Here is a 22,073-nt window from a genome sequence, read left to right as displayed (position 1 = left end):
ATTTCTTCCCGATCTGGCAACTGTTATCTTTTAACTTCTTTCGCTGTCCACCTCCACGACCTTTTAGTCGTGGTCTTTCCAACCGCGAAAGGTGCTTGTCTCTTATGGCTATCTGTTCTACACGCCTGCCATTCCCCATCAGCGTTTAGCTGTGGGCTTAGTCCGACCACTTCAGGGAGTGTTCAGTAGTTACTTCTGGAATTGTTAAGAGGCACTTGTAACCACCTACTATGCACCCCTACTACCGGCGGTCGTCAGTTAGTGCCGTGGGTCAGACCAGCTTTATTAGCGGCAGAGGACGAGGATGCCAGGTGGGTGCAGGGAAACACACAGAGACTGCACCCGTAGAGGAAGTTGAGACAGGTAGGCGATGGTGTGGACAGCTCAGAAGACAAAGTCGGAGAAAACTGACACAAAGGGTCGAAACAGATTAAAATCGTGGGAGAAACTGGATTTTTTTTTGTATTAAGATAATTAGAATGATAGGCAGAGGGTGATAGATGAGAAAGTTGAATGAATGTGTGAGCCAGCTTTGACGGGATTTGAACCACTGTCGTCAGCTTGATTGTGCAGCAGCTTATCCACTAGACCACAGAGCTCACTTGCGATCTGATATTTTTATTTATTTAAAAAAAAAGAGAAAAAAGATTCAGCGTTGGTATGCTTGTTCAACAAACATATTTTCCCAAAACAGTACACCCCCCCCCCCCCCCCCTTCCACACATACACACTTTCCTTCAGTAAATGACGCCCATGTGTGTGCGCGCTCGTGTGTGTATGTGTGTGTGTGTGTGTCTGCATATGTGTGTATATATATATATGGTTAAGTTTAGTGTTAGGGTTAAGAAAATCATACAGTGATGATAAAGAGTAATTAATTTTGTCAAAAGGTCAACTTAAATAATAAAATCTGCAAATTTTTTTTGGGTATGGCGCATACCCGTTTTACCCTCTAGCAGAAACCCTGGCCATATTATATCCATTTGAAAACCATCTTAAGGGAACTTTCGAGAACAGACTACTCCTTTTGTTTCAAGACAATGACGTACTTCCTGCTCGTAATTGCCGGGCAACCCTCCTCGTAGGCAGACCAACTGAGAAAGACAATTAACTAAAATGTCGAACAATGACGCACACCACAAGAGAAGACCTATATTGCTGGACAGGTCATCGGTGTTTTCAACGACTCTTCCTGTAACTGTGGATACAAGGACACGGCTAGTACAGGCACATTTTGCAATAACAACTTTACTAAATAATCATCAGTTATTTACTTGAAACAATTCAGGGGATGGGGGGGGGGGGGGGGTCTAGGGAGAAAGTAGGGTCTATTCACCCGCTCGCCTAATGTGACAGATGAAAAAAAAAAAAAAAAAAATCCATGCAACTTCCAGTTCGACGGGTGATATGTCTTTTTCTGACTGACTTTAAATTTTTTTATAAAATATATCAGGGCATAAAATTTGAACTTTTCAGACAACCAATATGTCGTTCGTGTGGTGTTAAGTGTTTACACGAACGATTTTCTTCAGTAGTTCAGATACAACTGAAAATGTTAATAGGCAACGATATTCAAACGAGAATCTAAGACGAGCGATTTTGTAACTTTTCTCCTACCATAAATACGAAAATATACTTTTTGTGTGCTAGGACCAAAACCTTTTTTGACCTCTTATGGTGAAGAATTACCCCCCCCCCCCGCCCCCGAAAAAAAACAACAACAAAAACAACAACAAAAAAAACAAAAAACAAACAACAACAAAAAACAACAAAACAACAAAACAAAAACAAAAACAACCCACAAAAGAAAACACACACAAAAACCCCCCACAAAAAACCCCAAAACAAATAAAACAATAAACCCAAACAAACAAACAAAAACCCATATACATTTTAAAGCATATTTTGTTTTCATCAGTGTCATTCAATTTCATTGGTATATAATATATATAATTCCAAGGAACTACCCATAGAGATTCTATCACGAATATCGTGACGTCAGGTCTGAGAATGTCAGCAAACTTCCATAAATTGTAAATATGTCGGTGGCGTGCTAACACAGGTAGCATTTTATAACGAAAGTAGAAGGTGGTGGTGAGGGAAAACAGCTGGGCACGTTGAACAATGGAGGAAAAGCTGGTTGGAACAGTATCATCAAGCACATATGACGTGTATCTATGTCAGAAATTTCCAACTACACTTAGATTTCCAAAACATTAATGATATTAGCCAACACACGTTTGTTTGGATTTTCTGATGAGTGATTATAGGTTTTGCACGAACGATCCGTTGTTTATGTTGATATCGGTTTTCCATAACCTAAGATAAGATATTGTTAAAAAAACAAAACAACGTAGGATGTATGTCTATTACGTTGGGTGGTGGTGGTGGGTGTGTGTGAGGTAGGGTGGGGTGGGGTGTGGTGGTGGTGGTGTGTGTGTGTGTAGGGTGGGTCTGTGGTGGTGGTGGGTGTTGGTGGTGGGTGTGTGTAGGGTTGGTCTGGTGGTAGTGAATGTGGGGTGGGGTGTGGTGGTAGGTGTGTGTAGGGTGGGTCTGTAGTAGTGGTGGTGGTGGTGGGTGTGTGTGGTGGGTGGGTGTGGGGTGGTGGTGGTGGGTGTGTGTGGGGGGTGGGTGGGGGTAGTGTGGTGGTGGGGACGGAACTCTTACTATGGCTGAAACTCTGAACAGTCCCTTTAATTTCCGAACAGCATGTAATTTTGTGCACGTAGGGATATGATCAAAGGGATTCAACGTGCAACTATGTTACGAAACGTTTTCGAGACTTCAAAAACACAGCGCCGACATTGTATCGACTAGGATGCTGATTTCAAACGGATACTTTGTATCTTTCTCACGCCAGCAATGTCAGCTTATTTTCTTCCAAAAACAGTGATCATTTAAAAAAAAAAAGATTTTGTGACTAACTATTACAGCTTTTGCACGAACGAACCGTCGTTTATGTTGATATTGGTTTTGCAAAACTAACAGATGAACGACAAAATCGTTCGTGCCATATTTTATGCTCTGAAATATATTTTTAAAAATCCCACTGCCCCCTTTCTTTTCTCTCCTTTGAATTCCATCTCATTTCTTCCCGATCTGGCAACTCCTATCTTTTAACTTCTTTCGCTGTCCACCTCCACGACCTTCTGGCATTGTTAAGAGGCACTTGTAACCACCTACTATGCAGCCCTACTACCGGCGGTCGTCAGTGCCGTGGGTCATACCAGCTTTATTAGCGGCAGAGGACGAGGATGCCAGGTGGGTGCAGGGAAATACACAGAGACTGCACCCGTGGAGGAAGTTGAGACAGGTAGGCGATGGTGTGGACAGCTCAGAAGACAAAGTCGGAGGAAACTGACAGAAAGGGTCGAAACAGATTGAATTCGTGGGAGAAATTGGATTTTTTTTTTGTATTAAGATAATCGGAATGATAGGCAGAGGGTGATAGATGAGAAAGTTGAATGAATGTCTGAGTCAGCTTTGACGGGATTTGAACCACTGTCGTCAGCTTGATTGTACAGCAGCTTATCCACTAGACCACGGAGCTCATTTGTGATCTGATATTTGTATTTATTTAAAAAAAGAGAAAAAAGATTCAGCCATGCCACAATTTTCAAAACCATTAAAAAATGGTTTCAATGATGACGAAATACACAATGTATTTTTTTAAGAGGTACCCCATGTGATATTTATCGTCTCTTCACATTGTGGAATACGTCTTTTGAGAGGTCATGACCTCTGATCGAGCGATCGACCGTGTCACATGGTACTATCCCACATCTTCATGGCCCATCGTTCTTGCTGTCAATTTTTAACATTAATGTTGGTAGCATAATTTAACAGAAAAAATATATTTTAATAATTTTGTTTAGCCGTGATATTTTTTTTTTTACACACCCGTTGGTGAGAACACCATGCGTTATTTTTTGTTACATATGGTCACCAATGCCATACAACCAATGACAAAATACACGATGGAAATCGATTAGACTATCTATCTATGTATCTATGTATATATATATATATATATATATATATATATATATATATATGAATGTGCTGGGGTGCTGTCCAACATTTCTTTTCCTTTTTGTCGCCAGTGTTCCAGGATGTTCACGTGATGATCTTTATCGGGTTCGGTTTCCTCATGACGTTCCTCAAGCGTTACGGCTTCAGCGCTGTCGGCCTCAACCTCCTTCTGGCCGCCGTCGCCATCCAGTGGGCCACGTTAGTCGGCGGCTTCTTCCACGGCCACGGCGGCACCGTGCATATCAGCATCACCAGGTACGTCACAGGGGACATTTTGTTTTTAAAATCTTGATTAGCAACTACTGTAACTGTTTAATGTTGTAAAATTGTGTAGCAATCTCTGAAACTCGCGTAGCGAATCGAATGAATAAATGAATGTTTAACGACACCCCAGCACGAAAAATACATCGGCTATTGGGTGTCAAACTATGGTAATGCAAATAAATAAAGTGATGATCAACATCAATATAAAAATTCAAGGTTTAAACAAAAACAGTGTAAAGAACTGTGCCAAAAATACAAATACAAATATCACAGAATTTTACGGACACCGAATTTTACTCTAAACTTCAATTTGTGCTGTATTGGCCATTCTCAAAGAGAATGTTACACCCCTGCACCACGGTGAGGTTACAGCACGCGCAGGGGCGTGGCGAATCGCAACATTGAACAAAATGTTGCATGCGTCACAGCCATTCGCTTACATGTATATTATCATCCACTCACTCTGTCTCTTTCTCGCTTACCGTAAAATGTGGTAATAAGGGTACGATTTTGACACTTTTCTTATAAATTATCGATTCATCTAACTTATGTGGGAGGAAGTCCAGTGCCATTTTGTGACTATTTGGTCAGACTTCTCAATGGTTCATGCCATGTTCCAAAATCTAAACTGCAAGTATTATTTTATTTTTTTCTAATGACTGTCCCTTATTACCCCATGGGTGGGGTTATAAGGGATTGCCATTGGTTTTAGTTGATGTTCCCATTATAACTTCAATAGGGGTTATAAGGAACAAAGAGCATATTTTAACAAATAAATTTAACAATGTTTCACAACAAAACAATAGAAAACAAGTAAATCAGAGCACAAAATGAACTAATCACAGAAACATTAAAATAATCTGTTCTCCAGATCTTGGATGGTTTAAAATACAACAGAAAATGTTTTAACAATAGTTTTTTTCATCTAAACAATTGTAACACATGTCAGCAGATTCTTTCTTTTGGGCAAAATGAAGCTTCAATTCCTTCACTTCCATAACACCCCATTTCAATTTGTTCGGTTTTTCGATCTTTTGTTTCAAGTCCTCCATTGGATAGAATAAAATGCCAGTTGTTTTGGGCCACTTCCAATTCGAACCACTCTTCTCCATTACTTTTATTGAGCGTCTGTTATCCTTCGTCAATGTTATTACACCTGGATATATCTCGTTATCGTCAGTGAGCAAGACATAGTCGCCTTCTTGTACATTCAAACTCAAAGTCCACTATTAACAGTATTCACAGCCTTTAATATGTCTTCTTTTGAATGTTTTTTACAAAGTTTTGCACCCAACTTTGGTTTATATGTGTGCAGCATACTGTCTCTTATTACCCCAGGTTGAAGCACTTTTTACCTGAAATTAAAAATGATAATTTTTTTATCACAATAAATACTCATATCCTTGTGATATTCTATATAATTGTATCTTATAGGTTTCACTACTTCTAGCAATGGTGATTTCTTGTGTGCTTCTTTTGGCTAATCCTGGACAGATAAAGTTTTGACCGACATAATTTTTTCATGAAATTCGCGCATTTTTTCAATCTACTCTCTCCCAACATACAAGCAATAATGAATAAACAACTTACCTTGTATTCTTCAACAACACATTAGTCTTCAATAAAAAAAATGTTGCTTTGCTTCTCTGTTTCAAAATAAAATGAAAATATGCAATGAAAGTTTTTTTCAGAAAAATGTCCCTTATTACCAGGCAGTCCCTTATTACCCCATTTTACGGTACTCTATATCTCCGTATCTCTCTTCCTTTCTATCTAACTCTCTATATCTCCGTATTTCTCTCTCTCTCTCTCTCTCTCTCTCTCTCTCTCTCTCTCTCTCTCTCTCTCTCTCTCTCTCTCTCTCTCTGTGTGGAACAAAAAAATAAACGTATTCGTATTCGTACATGTATTCGTGTTTTCAGCATGTTGACTGCCGACTTCGCTTCCGCCGCGGTCCTCATCACATACGGCGCGCTGCTGGGCAAAACTAGTCCCACCCAACTAGTTATCGTCACCATCATAGAAATCATTCTCTTCTCCTTCAACGAATACATCGGTGTTACAATGTTCCAGGTACAAATTTGAGAGAAAGAGGGGCCAAGAGAGGGCGAAGAGATGGGAGAGGAAAGGGGGGGGGGGGGGGGGAAGTAGGGAGGGGAGACAAGGAGAGACAGGGCGAGAGATAGAGGAAGAATAGACGCAGGGAAGTGATTCGTTTGCAACCTTATATAGTCCGGTCCCATTTCCCTGAAATGTCACATGTACGGGCATCGTTGTTTTTAGGATTTGGTACAACATAGATTTTTAACCTAATTTGGGGATGCTGAATCCAAAAACAATATATGTTGTGCATCTTAGAAATTAACAGGCCTCCAGGGCTAGAAATGAAAAAAATCTACATGCACCAAGTGCATGCTGAAAAAAAAGTTACATGCACCATTAAAATTCTGCATTCACCAAAAATAAGGTAAATCGTAATTATTGGGCAATACCTATACAACTGCGTTTATTACTGATTCTTGATTAAATTTGAAAATTTCACCCAACGTAAACGCCTTACAGAAATCTATAATAGGCCTATTACAAAAACGTACGAATATTTGTGTTTTGTATTAAGCAAGTTATCAACTTTTTTAACTCGATAAGATCTGTTGGTATAATATAAATTAGCCTACGGAATTCGACGAGAAGTTGCGATTGAAATAATTACTGGCTGACTTCGAGTCAACTACGCGAGTAACGCACCTGCACGTTCGCAATCATCTGATCAAGTGCCCATATCTGAGGTCAAAAATGTTCAAGGCAGTTACGGTACTTTGTATTGATCACAGATCTGGCGGAGTTCAATTTGTCAGTGACAACAACAACTGTGTTATGCGCGTGGATACCCCAAAGTCGGTCTCGACCACCTTCCCTAACACCGTTTACGGATATAACCGAGATATTGCCGGCAATTTTCGCAAATATATTTCACGGAAATGACCGAAAGGGCGCCATTGTTGTGAGTAGTATTATGGGATACAAAATGGATGCGCCCAAAAGATAAAAGTTATCGTTTTCATGTGGCGAACAGATTACGAAATGCATTCAACAACTTGAGTCTGAATCTGGTAGACAACAGGATACTAGTATACGCAATACACAGTACTTGAAAAATATTAGCATGCACCGCGTGCACCCAGTTTTAAAAGTTACATGCACACGCAAAAATCAGCATGCACCGGTGCATGTACTAACACTGCATTTCGAGCCCTGGCCTCGGTGGCGTCGTGGTTAGGCCATCGGTCTACAGGCTGGTAGGTATTGGGTTCGGATCCCAGTCGAGGCATGGAATTTTTAATCCAGATACCGACTCCAAACCCTGAGTGAGTGCTCCGCAAGGCTCAATGGGTAGGTGTAAACCACTTGCACCGACCAGTGATCCATAACTGGTTAAAAAAAGGCCATGGTTTGTACTATCCTGCCTGTAGGTAGCGCAAATAAAAGATCCCTTGCTACCTGTGGCGACAGAGGGTTTCCTCTAAAAAACATAGTGTCAGTATGATCATGTTTGACGTCCAATAGCCGATGATAAGATAAAAAATCAATGTGCTCTAGTGGCGTCGTTAAATAAAACAAATTTACTCTTTTCACTTTCTTAGAAATTACGTTTTACGGTTCAAAATGACCGAAAACAAAATGGCGGGAAATCGCCGTATACAAAGTATGTAACTAGTATTCCAACGATCTTTATAGGACTTGTTTTGACATTAACATATATGTTAACACATTTAATTCATACAAATCAATGTTGAAAATCAGAGAATTTTGTGTTATGGTTAAAATCTTGAAAAACAAGATAGCGAAAAACAAAATGGCGGCCATTTGTCATAAAATGTATATAATAAAATTATAACTATCGCAAAATTTGGGGTATGTTGATATCTTTGCTATCTGGAAGTGATTCTTCAGATCAATATTACTTATGCTTACTTTAAAAAAAGAAGAATGTAATTAAACTTTTTCAGTTATTTAAAACAAATCTGAAATCTGAATATTTAGTGTTTGGACTACCTAAAGCATGTCGGGGCCACTGAAAATGAAACTTCAGTGGCCCAGATATTTTGTTCTGAGCCATCACATTTTTCTGATGAGTTTCCAGCCCTGTAATAATGCGTGTTTCAGGCTGTAGATATCGGAGGGTCCATGTTCGTGCACGCGTTTGGAGCCTACTTCGGTTTGTCCATGTCGAGGGTTCTTTACCGCGAAGACGTGGCAAGATCAAAGAAGGAAGGATCTGTCTACCACTCCGACATATTCTCAATGATTGGTAAGAACCAGCGCTCTTCTTTACATAAATAGAGGTTATTACCAGAGTGTTTTTCGGTATCGTCAGTATCATATATTAGGAATAAAAATTGTATTATGCGAGCCTCTGGCGAGTATAATACATTATTTGTATTTCTAATATATGATATTGACGATACCGAAATACACGAGGGTAATAATCTATTTATCATATAAGCTCAAGCTTAATACAACATGTTTTTGTAAACTATACACGCAACTTTAATTCCAGTCCGCCATTACTAGATATTCAAATGTCAGAATATGTGGCGCGGTGTATTTTTGAATGGAAATGACGTCAAACTCAAATGACGTCATATTGGATGTCCTTACATCAAAATAAAGTTATGCCTAACGTTTTTTGTTTTCTGAACGCTGGACAGCTTTCAGTGTCAAATTGCCATTGAAATGTTTTTATTTGATGACTATGAATGCATACGTCAATCATGGAGTGTCACCCATGTACGTTTGCTTAAATGTCAATAAACCTAGTGCCGATACCTCGACTAATTTACATCAAATTTGCAAAGTTATCATCTTAATAAGTTAAAGTATGTGATCTGAAAAATATCACATACTTTGATTGCACTGAAAATGTAAGATATTATATGATAAACTAATTTACATACACTAGTATCACAGTGCAACACAGGCAGGGCGGTAGCAGGTATACATTTAGGGGAAGAGGGGGACGCATGCGCGTGTGTGTGTGTGTGTGGGGGGGGGGGGGGGGGTACTGAGATCGAGGGCGCAAAACAAAGATTCTAGGGGTTCAGGGGTATACAACCCCGTGAAAATGTTCAAAGCTAGATGTCCTGAAATGCAATATCCTGCGTAATACTACATTATTGTTGTCTGCCTTAAGATTTACCACCAATGCTGTTTGTGATTGAGAAATCAACACCGATATCGCTCTGTTATATCTGTGTCTAGATCTACTTCTGTCTCTCATTAAATCCAGAAGGTTCACCACAATCAATTTGTTAAATATTTATTGTAAAAATATATATCAAAAGGCCAATAATGGAACATGTTCCTCCCCCCCTCTCTCTCTCTCTCTCTCTCTCTCTCTCTCTCTCTGCATGCAGTTACTCTCTCTCTCTCTCTCTCTCTCTCTCTCTCTCTCTCTCTCTCTCTCTCTCTCTCTGCATGCAGTTAATCTCTCTCGCTCTCTCTCTCTCCCTCTCTCTCTCTCTGCATGCAGTTAACCTCTCCCCCCTCTCTCCCTCTCTCTGCATGCCATTAACCTCCCCCTGTCTCTCTCTCTCTCTCTCTCTCTCTCTCTCTCTCTCTCTGCATGCAGTTAACCTCTCTCTCTGCATGCAGTTAACCTCTCCCCCCTCTCTCCCTCTCTCTGCATGCCATTAACCTCCCCCTGTCTCTCTCTCTCTCTCTCTCTCTCTCTCTCTCTCCTCTCTCTCTCTCTCTGTATGCAATTAACCTCCTCTCTCTCTCTCTCTCTCTCTCTCTCTCTCTCTCTCTCTCTCTCTCTCTCTCTCTCTCTCTCCCCCACCTCTCTCTCCCTCTCTCTCTGCATGCAGTTAACTATTTATGTACAAAACACAAACCAACTACAAAATCACCATGGCTAGTTACAAATGTAGCACACTTTTAACGACCCCACGTTGTGTTTGTCAGGCACGGTGTTTCTGTGGATGTTCTGGCCGAGTTTCAACAGCGCGCTCGCCCCCGGCGACGACCAACACCGCGCCGTGCTCAACACCTACTTCGCCCTGGCCGCCTGTTGTGTCGTCACGTTCGCCATCTCGTCTCTCGTCGACAAGCACGGAAAGTTCGATATGGTAAGCCTGTATATATGTATCTATATATGTATCTATATATGTATCTATATATATCTATATATATATGTATGTATGTATCTATCTATCTATTTATCTATATATTCCACGACTGGTATACCAAAGGCCATGGTATGTGCTATCCTGTCTGTGGGATCTAGTGGTGGTGTATCTAGTGGTGGTGTGTGTGTGTGTGGGGGGGGGGGGGGGGGGGGGGGCAGGGGCCCAGCCACCCTAAATTTTGCAATAGTTATAATTTTATTATAATTATATTAATGTTCATTTTTTTTACGAACCTCTTCCAAAGTTCCCTTGGTATTCCACTTCATGTCACTGGGGCCCCCCTGAATTGATTTTCTGTATCCGTCACTGGACTTGAACACCATAGCAAATCGAGTTTTGAATAGTACACATCGAATGCACAACATGCTATTTTAACACGATTGAAAAGCAAAATGCCGCGAATGTTACAAGCTGATATGGGTAGGGCTATTGCTCTAATTATGCAGAGGCAATCGCAACGTTGCGTCGTCCAGCAATTTGGGGTATATAAGCCAACGTTAGCTCATTTAGTTAGGTGTCTCAGAGCCACAGGAAGATTAACTGACCGTCCCAGGGAGTGGACGTCCGTGCGTTACGTTGCCACGTCAAGTTAGAGGCATAGTCTCACACACGTCCGTAACCGATTTAAGACGGCTACGGAGACGGCGAATCAGGGTGTAGGCACTCATGGTCTCCCAGTGTGTCCACAAACGGTTAGGATTCGGTTGCGGGAGTTCATCTTAAGGCCACGACGTCCCTACGTTGGTCCGCAATTTGCACCCAAGCGACGTCAACGTCGAATCCAATGGCTGCGTGCACAGGCAACAGATTGGTTTCACTTGGACCACTGGAGAGTGTGATATTCACAGACGAGTCCCTGTGTTCGCTGTACAGGTCACACGGACGACAACGTCACTATTGACGTCGAGGTGAACTATATTAAGAAAAACAACATATTTGGGGAGGGTCTGTTATGGTTTATGGGGTGGGGGAAATTTCTCATGACGTGAAAACACGGTAATGTCACCTCTCGTGGTGGTGCAGGGCAATCTTTCAGCCGTAAGATATCGGGAAAGGGGCCCAATTTCACAAAACATCGTAAGCCTAGTTTTGCACATAGACGTAAATCTACGACTATGTATGCAGTTTTGCCACCGTGGATGAAAGCATGAATATACAACAGAAGAATGCTATGATCGTACAAAAACAAAAACAAAAACCCGAACCGACAATTGTCTTCTTTCCATTGGCTTTCACATGCGACATTTGACTAAATAATATTACCCCCAGTTAAAAACCGACTGAAAATTCTATCGTAGTACAACTACGGATAATGCCATGTTTAGATCCCAGCAATATTAGTCAGTTAATAAGTAGCTATTAGTAAGCTTATTGCAAAAGAAATAGATATTATAACAAAATAAAAATAAAATTTAAAAGGAAAATGGGACAGAACAGTTGCTGGATAAAAAACATGGTTCATTACGGAATAACATCCCATAAAGGACCATAAACAACTTGATTTGGGTCATTGGTAAAGAGAGTTAGAGCAGCGACTGCAACCCGGGGTGGGCACACACGCTATTGATTTGGATCAGGAAACGGCGTAGAGCACCCCCGTTTCAACGTTATCCACGCAAAGGCCGTCTGTAATAACACAACAAAAGTTGCCCAAATGTATTCAGTAATGAAGACATAACCTAAAAATCCAAACAATAAAAATAATCATCAATAACAATTTTGAAATATTGACCGATTGTTTTGATCGCGAAGGACGTGACGTGACGTTGCATGTGCGAAAAGTGTGATTTGAAATTGAACACTTAGTTTGTGTGTACGTTGTGTGCACACTGGCAATATTATTTCTTGTTTGTTACTAGAACACTAAATCATAACCTTGCTGTCACATTATTGGCAACATTGTGTAACTTTTCAACAATGCGACGTCTCCATCGTCAGGAACGTCTCAGGGCTGTAGGCATGCTCCAAGTTGGCAGCACCCAGCGAATCGTGGCCCGTAGACTTAATGTGTCACAATCAGTCATTAGCCGATTGTGGGCCCGATATCGACAAGCCAGAAATGTGGCCACAACTCCGGTTCAGGATCGCTTATTTAGGACTTGAACATTGAGGAATCGAGGTCAATCAGCCAGTCTGGTCAGACTATTCGTAAGAGACTGTATAGAAGTGACATCCGTTACTAGTGCAAATATTGAAAACGTCAAATTGACAAGCACCACTCCTGTTGACTATCTGTATCTCCTCCGGACCTGCATCACTATCATGGCTATAATCTTTAATGCCAATCCATTGTCACATGAGTGCTTGTGTTATACCATTAATTAATATTGCTATAAAAATTAATACCTCTCTGTTATATTGTGTTAATATATTTGAATATCTCCTACTTATTTTGAACATTGTATAACTACTTTGTCCAGGTCCACATCCAGAACGCAACGCTTGCAGGGGGCGTGGCTGTTGGCACCAGCGCCGACATGATGATTGGTCCATTTGGAGCGCTTATCATTGGCTCATTGGCGGCTATCCTTTCAGTCATTGGCTACAAATATATCTCAGTAAGTGATTTGTGATTTATCTTATTACATATGTATCCTGTAATCTTCACGTTTAATCGTATAGTCAATACTCAATGTTTTTATTTTGTTTGTGTTTGGTTTTGTTTTGTTGGGGGTTTTTTGGTTGATGTTTTTTTAGGTGTTTGTCACGGGGATTCTACAATACCCGTAACTGAATGAAACACGATTGTCCAAATATCTCTGCTAACTGTATATCTATTACATCTCCCTGTAACAGGCAGTTATACCCGCTGTGGCTCGTCTCTAGGTATGATCAGAGATAAGATCTTATATAAAGTATATATTATTATAGCACGTTTAGTTCACTAGAAAACACAACAAACACACAATACACTTTGGAATCTGTATTAACCTACGCTGAAAAATGTACTGCCGCAGTAGTTAATTAATAACAACAATAATAACAACCCAGAACTGATCACTTAATTAGTTAATCTCTAGGTGTCTAGTTTACACAATATGCTAATCACTTCACCGTGACACAACACCCACACGTGTGATAATTGAGAAACGCTAACACACACACGTGCGATAATGGAGAAACGCTTCCAGGGGAACTTAATTAATAAAGGAATTACAACACTATTCCTAACTGGTTAATTTTTTATTAACCCTAACTACTCATTCAATAACCTTGTAATACAGAATTAATACTGGTACCAATCACAATAAAGACAATAACCTACAGTTTACCTAGGTCCTCTAGGATGACTGGTTAAGCTTTTTATAATTATTTAGGACAGTGAGCCTACAGAATACTGCGTCAGATGACCGAAGACACTGTCTAAATAATATTGGTATAATACAGTATTATAATGTTTAAAGTCACATCAATCACATCAAGGTTATACACAGAGCAGAAATATATATTTACCAAAGTCCCGTCTGAACTAATATAGATCGTTCAGTGGACGACGACCGTTCCCCTGGATACTTCCAAATGTTTCTCCTCGATATCTCTAAAATCCTAGCTATTTATTCAAAACTCTCAGAGACAGCGAATATCGCCTGGGGGTACAAGGCGGTACCTCACGTATCATGTGGATTTTCCACAGCCACCATGCCGGCATATTTTCCTCTGATCGTCAGACTGGCTGTTGCCAACCGCGAGCAATCCCCTGGCCATAAACAGCACTACCGGAGATATTACGTAACTACTAGCCACATGGCCTCCACAGCTGCGCTGGGTGTATATTAGACGACCGTCGCGCAAAGGTATTACGTAACAAGTTGCCCATCTGGGCTAAGTGCATTTGGAACTGCACACGGCCTTCTAAAACAATTAATATCGCCACAGGCGAAAATAAATTAAGAGCATGTACCGTCACAGTGTTATTGTATCAGCAACACTGGCCTCAGTGGTATAGTAGTTTAGCCATCGGACTTAAGGCTGGTAGGGACTTGGTTTGTATCCCCATACCGGCTCCTACCCAGAGCGAGTTTAACGACCCCGTGCGTAGCTGTAAAACTACTACACCCACTTCTCTCTCACTAACCAACTAACAATTAACCCACTATCCTGACAGACAGCCAAATAGCTGAGGTATGTGTGCCCAGGGCAGCATGCTTGAACCTTAAAGGAAGAGACAATTAAGGCATTTGGCCTGGAATGCATATTCAACGAGAATAATGCACATTATTGCTTAATATCAACAAGTATAATCGTATAGTTAATTAATAAAACGGTTAAATGTGACGGCTATTATATATAATACCTGTCACGTTAGGAATTAGTCTTCGAACTGAAGAAACAAAACATACTACATTTTCGCGGATGCATCTCAGTATTCTGTAATAATATCCATCCCAGTAAGCCAGGAACAATTACATGTTTTGTACATAAATTAACCCACGTACTGAAATAATAATCGGAGTGTTTTCTTGGTTAATTTATCTTTTCTGTCCGTGGCCTGTACCTGTGGTTCCGGATTGGCAGGTGTATATTTAGACGGTCCCCAGACACTGTGTCCAGACACACTAACAAAACGTGCCTCCTTTATTACGATCACAGGGTATTGTGTGATAACCGCGCGGACATCCCTCAAATCGTAATGGATATTATCAGCCGCCCTGCTTTATTACTGTAAGTAATTCTGTAACCCCTGCGTGTGCTGTAACCTCACCGTGGTGCAGGGGTGTAACATTCTCTTTGAGAATGGCCAATACAGCACAAAATTGAAGTTTTGAGTAAAATTCAGTATCCGTAAAATTCTGTGATATTTGTATTTTTGCACAGTTCTTTACACTGTTTTTGTTTAAACCTTGAATTTTTATATTGATGTTGATCATCACTTTATTTATTTGCATTACCATAGTTTGACACCCAATAGCCGATGTATTTTTCGTGCTGGGGTGTCGTTAAACATTCATTCATTCATTCATTCATTAATTCTGTAAAACCCTTGTATACAGTAGACTTTCCCATCTAAAATTACAAAATTGACCAATTACGTAGTCCCAAAGAAAAGAAAATTATCACTTGGGTATCGTGAGTGGTCGTTTTTGCTCCCACGTACCCTACCAATAGGCCTAATAATATGCACTTTTTCTTTGGATTTTTTAAAAGAGAAAAATACTACAACTCCATTTCGTTCTATTGATGCAAATTGAAATATATTTAGTTAAATAGTTTATTATACTATCAAGTCATTTATGTTGTTTTACAAGTCAGGTTGATGAAAGCGACTCGGTGGGTAGGTGTGAGACGACTGTACCCTCTTCTCTTTCGCTAACCACTAAAACAACAACCCCACTGTCCTGGACAGACAGCCCAGATAGCTAAAGTCTGTGTGCCTAGGACAGCATGCTTGAACCTTAATTGGATATAAGGACGAAAGTCAGTCAGAATTTGTTACCTGAAGCAAGTTTCACGAAAAATGGACACCTGCTGCAGTTTTGAACCTTTAAGTTTGTTTTGTTTAACGACACCACTAGAGCACATTGATTAATTCATCATCGGCTATTGGCTGTCAAACGTTTGTCATTTGGACAATTATACTAGTAGTCTTAGAGAGAAAACCTGCTATATTTTTTCCATTAGTATCTAGGGATCTTTTATATGCACCATCGCGCATACAGGATAGTGCATGCCACGGCCTTTTATATACCAGTCGTGGTGCACTGGCTGGAACGAGAAATAGCCCAGTGGCCCACCGACGAGGATTGATCACAAACCGACTATGCGTCAAGCGAGCGGTTTATCACTGTGCTGTGTCCTGCCCCTATCTGTGGGAAAATGTATATAAAAGATCCCTTGCTGCATTAGGAAAAATGCGAGTGCAAGTGCAAATGATTTTTACATGCTCATATACCACTAGAGTTTCGAGCATGTCCGCCCCAGGGCCTGTCTCTGGATAGCCAGGGACTTGTCCCGGGACAGAAAAAAATTAAGCGGACAATTTTGAAATTTACATCCAAAAATTAAATAGTGGGCCTTTAAAATTTTGATGCGCATCTCTAATATAATTAACAAAGAAAATTCTACTCCTTAAATTTGGTCGCTAGGAAAAATGTAGCGAATTTCCTCTAATGACTACGAGTCAGAATTACCAAATGTTTGACATCCATGCAATAGCCGATGATGCATTAATCAATGTGCTCAAGTGTTGTCGTTAAACAAAACCGAAATTGTGGTTTCAGCCGTGGATGAACGCCAAGTTGAAGATACATGACACGTGTGGCGTTCATAACCTGCACGGAATGCCGGCAATAATGGCGGGAATCGCCGGCGCCGGCGGTGCTTTCCTCGCTTCGACAGAACAGTATGGATACAGGTGCGTTAAACGGGCAGTGTCACAGTTGCGTCCCTCCAAATAAGTTTAAAATCAATTAACTTTGGTTCTGAAATATATAGAGGATTTTTTAATATGGAAAATATCAACCGAGTCTATGTTTACGGTATTTGTCGAGGCTCTGTGACTGAGTGTTGAATCTATGCTTAGCCTGTCACTGAGTAAATCTATTTTTAGCCTGTGATTGAGCGTTAAATCTATTTTTAGCCTGTGACTGAGTGTTAATTCTATTTTCAGCCTGTACGATTGTTAAATCTATTTTTAGCATGTACGACTGTTAAATCTGTTTTTTGCCTGTGGCTGATTGTTAAACCTATTCTTAGCCTGTACGATTGTTAAATCTATTTTTAAGCCTGTGTGATTGTTAAATTTACTCTCAGCCTGTACGATTGTTAAATCTATGTTTAGCCTGTGACAGAGTGTTAAATCTATTTTTAGCCTGTGACTAATTTTTAAATCTATTTTTAGCCTATACGAGCAGTTCCCCGCCAGAGTCCCGACAGTTAACTCGACGGGTTTGGCTGAAATCATGTCGCACGTGAACGTGGAACCGGGACTGGGCCGGAGCGCCATGGGGCAGGCAGGATATCAGTTGGTGGCGCTGGCGGTTACTCTAGCTATTGCTATAGTCGGAGGGGTTCTCACAGGTAAGTCTTCGAATTGGTGTGAGTGTGGGATGAAGTGGGTGGTGGTGGGGGTGAATGGGTTGGTGGTGGGATCACAGACGTAGATCAGTGGTAATACGCTTGCCTGATGCACGGTCGGTTTAGGATCGAACCTCGTCCTTTCGGCTATTTCTTGTTTCAGCCGGTGCACCACATCTGGTAAGTCTCGGGTAAGACTCAGGTAAGTCTCAGGTAAGACTCGGGTAAGTCTCGGGTAAGACTCAGGTAAGTCTCGGGTAAGACTCAGGTAAGTCTCAGGTAAGACTCGGGTAAGTCTCAGGTGAGACTCAGGTAAGACTCAGAATTATGGCAGTGGGTAGACCGTGACGTAGTCTTAGTGTTAAAACACTCGACTCGTGCACGGTCGGTGTAGGATCGATACCCGTCAGTGGGCACATTGGGCTATTTCTCATATTCCTGGGCACAGATTTTCGAAGCTATCTTTGCGCTGCGGTATAGTAAAACTGTCGTAGGGTATGGCATTCGTCGTTGTGACGTCATAACTTCCGACGGTTTTACGATAGCGTAGCTCAAAGTTAGCTTCGAAAATCTGTAGCCTGGCTCGGAATGGACAAACAAACAAACGGGTGTACTAACAGTATGAAACGTTTTTTTTTAAATTATTTTTATTATTTTTTCATTCAGGCTTTATCCTGAAATACATTCCTGGCTTGGGGCGTCCAATGGGCGATAACCTGTTTGAAGACAGCGCCACCTGGGAAATACCCGAGGAGGACATACCGGCGGCCATGTTGGAACTGGAAACTTCTTTCAGACGGGCAAATGTTTTGCAGGAGAGTGGGCGACCTCTTTTGCATAAACACGAAAAGGACGGGGCATCGATGCCCTGAGACACACAGACACTCCAGGGCCGTGGATCGGGGGAGAGTGGTGAGGACAGAACCAGCTGCCACCCAACACACCCCCAAAAAACAAAATGTTAAAAAAAAAAACTGCTATAGTTTTTAAAGTGACATTTAATTTTTTATTCTACTGGGAGAAGACCGTAACGCTTTGGGCTGATTCTATTCTCTTTTTTGTTACCCCCCCCCCCCCCTTTCCCCGGCATCCACACACCCATCCCCCCACACACCCCGCTGTTTTGGCTAGGTATTGCCCTGAAACCAAGATGTTTTTGTTTTAAAACAAAACATTTAAAGCTGCCTTTTCAGGGCACATTTTAGTTCGACGATACAAACATGTGATTCTTTTTCTCTCTCTTTCTTTTTTTTCACAAGAACAGTTTAAACTTGATGCTGTTTTAAACTAAGAAGCGAGACGTAGCCCAGTGGTAAAGCGCTCACTCGATGCACGGTCGGTCTGGGATCGATCCCGGTCAGTGGGCCCATTGGGCTACTTCTCGCTCCAGCCAGTGCGCCACGACTGGTATATCAAAGGCCGTGGTATGTGCTACCCCGTCTATGGGATGGTGCATATAAAAGATCCATTGCAGAAATATAGAAAATGTAGCGTGTTTCCTCTCTAAGACTATTTTTCAGAATTACCAAATGTTTGACATCCAATAGCCGATGATAAATAAATCAATGTGCTCCAGTGTTGTCGTTAAACAAAACAAAAACGTTTCGTATTAAACTGTTACCAGTGATCTTATTCATTCTTTTGGATCGTCTGATATTTAGCTTCAGTGGTGAATCCAGAAAATCCATTTTGGGTGGTGGGTGAGTGGGTTGGGGGAGGGGGGGCAATGGTATGTGGGCAAAGCCACAAACATTCCTGAAGATATTCCTCTGATTCTCTAACATAAAGTTAAATAAATATATATAAATAAAATATAGATTTAGGCCTCCCCCTCCCCACTTTAGATACGCCCCTGACAGTTTGAACAAAAGGGAACAATGTCGAGTTTAACGACATTACTCTACGTAGTATTAATTGGGCAGCTGTCACGGGCGTAGGAAGGTACCAGAAAGTGAGTGGTGGGGTGGGGGCACACACACGTATGTATGTATGTGTATATATGTGTGTGTGTGTGTGTGTGTGTGTGTATATATATATATATATAAATACATGTATAAATAATATATAAAAACCATCGCTGTTGCTACATTGGGGTGGGGCACATGCCCCCTTGCCCCTTCCTCCCCCGCTTCCTATGCCAGTGACTTGCCAGCGTACGAAACGGGGGTGGGGGGGGGGGGGAAGCAACTGCCCCTCTAGTGCTGGAGAAAAACCTCAAATTCGGTCAAAAATTATACATGTATTCGGACAAAATGTGCTAACCTGAGACCTTTTTTACCGTGTATTTCCATCATTCTACCCCACGAATTAGTTGTAATCCATGTAAACAAAAAATGCATAGCGATTCGTTTGCAATCCTATATAGCTCTTTGGTAGTAATGCTAATATGAATAAATGTTGTTATCCAGATTCTGGCTTTTTTTTTTTAATTCAGGCAAAAGACAGCCTGCCTACCCCCACCCCCACCCCCCACCCCAAGCACCCTACAAATACGGAGCCCGTACGCCTATGACTGTTACCAGCGATTTTATCTATTCTTGTAGATCATGTGACCTTAACCTCGGTTCAAAACTTGACCTTTGTTGTAGTTTGACCGCAAAGGAAACAATGTTGACATTGCTGTACGTAGTATAATTTGGCAGCTATTGGGAGAAATCATCTTTATAATATCATCTTTATAATATACATGTTAATACACACACGGTTTACAATAAACGGTGACATAAATAGTGTATTTAACCCGCGCTATATTTGTACATTAATTGCAACTGACTTCGCTGAATGTTGTTAACATTAATTGTAATTAACAGTCGTATTTATCATCTGTTATAAAACATGAATTGTGAATAATAAAATAATTATCACACGAAATTTATGGCACTCGTTTGGATATTGTTTTATACTTACACTCTCTCTCTCTCTCTCTCTCTCTCTCTCTCTCTCTCTCTCTTAAAAAACTATTTCCCCATCCTGCTTTGTAATATTTTAACTCCCGCTCGTCCAATAACCAATATTTATATTTGGTTATGGACATATAGTTAAGGACCGATAACGAGAGGAAACTCGTTGCCGCCACGCAATAGGCTACTCTTTCCAATTAACCTCATGGGATCTTTTTCAAGCAGCATCCCACAGACAGGATAGTACATACCACGGTGTCACGGGGATTCTATAATTCCCGTAACTGAGTAAAACACGATTATCAAAATATCTCTCCTAACTGTATATCTATTAGATCTCTCTGTAACAGGCTGTTAAACCTAGTATGGCTCGTCTCTAGGTATGATCAGAGATACGATCTTATATAAAGTATATATAATATAGCACGTTAGTTCTCTAGAAAACACAACAAAAACACAATACACTTTGGAATCTGTATTAATCTACGCTGACAAATGTACAGCCGTAGTAGTTAATTAATAACAACAATAATAACAACCCAGAACTGATCACTTAATTAGTTAATCTCTAGGTGTCTAGTTACACAATATGCGAATCACTTCACCGTTACACCACACCCACACGTGTGATAATTGAGAAACGCTTACAGGAGAAGTTAATTAATAAAGGAATTACAACACCATTCCTAACTGGTTAATTTTTAATTAACCCTTACTACTCGTTCAGTAACGTGTGATAATTTAGGAACGCTTCTTGGGGAACTTAATTAATAAAGGAATTACAGCTCTATTCCTAACGGGTTAATTTTTAATTAACCCTAACTACTCTTTCAGTAACCTTGTAACACAGAATTAATACTTATCACAATAAAGACAATAACCTACAGTGTACCTAGGGTCTTCTAGGATGACTGGCTAAGCTTTATATTACCAAATACTCATATAATGTTAGAACAAGAAGTCTACGATTTACTTCGTCAGATGACCGAAGACACTGTCTAAAGAATATTGGTATAATACAGTATTAATATATTTAAAGTCACATCAATCACATCAAGGTTATACACAGAGCAGAAATGATATTTACCAAAGTCCAGACGGACTAACGTTCCCAGGAAGCTTCCTAATTCGTTCTCCTCGATATCTCTAAATCCTAGCTATTTATTCCAAAATCAGAATTGGCCTGGGGGAACAAGGCGGCACCTCACGTATCATCTCATATTTCATCTCTACTAGCGTAGGTATTATTTCTCTCTGATCGTCAGACTGGCTGACGCCATCGTCGCCAAAACACGGTTGTAAACCCGCACTCGCAGAGGTATTACGTAACTACTCGCCACATGGCCTCCACAGCGGGGCTAAGTGCATATTGGAACGCAAGAATCGCGCGAGAAGTATTACGTAACAAGTTGTCCACCTGGGCTACGGGCAATAAACTGCACACGGCACCCTAACACAATTAAAATCGCCACAGGCGAAACAAATTAAGAGCATGTACCGTGACACACGGTCTTTGTGACGTCTGACTGGAACGAGAAATGGTCCATACACGGCGATTCTGAATCTTTCATTAGCATATTCAGTATCGTATTTATGTGCAAGACTGATTCTAAGATACGTTATAATAGAGTCATGAGCTCAATGGATATCCAGAAATATATCAGCGCCAATAGCG

The 22,073-nt window shown here is 40.8% G+C and overlaps 1 protein-coding gene across 1 annotated transcript in view; it reads left to right on the top strand.

Moving 5' to 3' along the window:
• LOC121386411 (ammonium transporter Rh type A-like) overlaps positions 1-18,918 on the top strand; it is a 57,099-nt gene extending 38,181 nt beyond the window's left edge. Inside the window, exons 2-9 of the mRNA XM_041517298.1 lie at positions 4,104-4,287; positions 6,219-6,369; positions 8,461-8,605; positions 10,261-10,424; positions 12,905-13,042; positions 16,703-16,836; positions 17,323-17,501; positions 18,165-18,918. Of these exons, the coding sequence (XP_041373232.1) occupies positions 4,104-4,287; positions 6,219-6,369; positions 8,461-8,605; positions 10,261-10,424; positions 12,905-13,042; positions 16,703-16,836; positions 17,323-17,501; positions 18,165-18,370 (1,301 nt within the window). The 3' untranslated portion in view covers positions 18,371-18,918. The remainder of the gene's footprint in view (positions 1-4,103; positions 4,288-6,218; positions 6,370-8,460; positions 8,606-10,260; positions 10,425-12,904; positions 13,043-16,702; positions 16,837-17,322; positions 17,502-18,164) is intronic.
• Positions 18,919-22,073: the final 3,155 nt, after the last annotated feature.

This window comes from Gigantopelta aegis, chromosome 12, assembly GCF_016097555.1.
Source record: "Gigantopelta aegis isolate Gae_Host chromosome 12, Gae_host_genome, whole genome shotgun sequence".
Classification (NCBI taxonomy): domain Eukaryota; kingdom Metazoa; phylum Mollusca; class Gastropoda; order Neomphalida; family Peltospiridae; genus Gigantopelta; species Gigantopelta aegis.
This window is presented reverse-complemented; position numbering and strand designations above follow the sequence as displayed.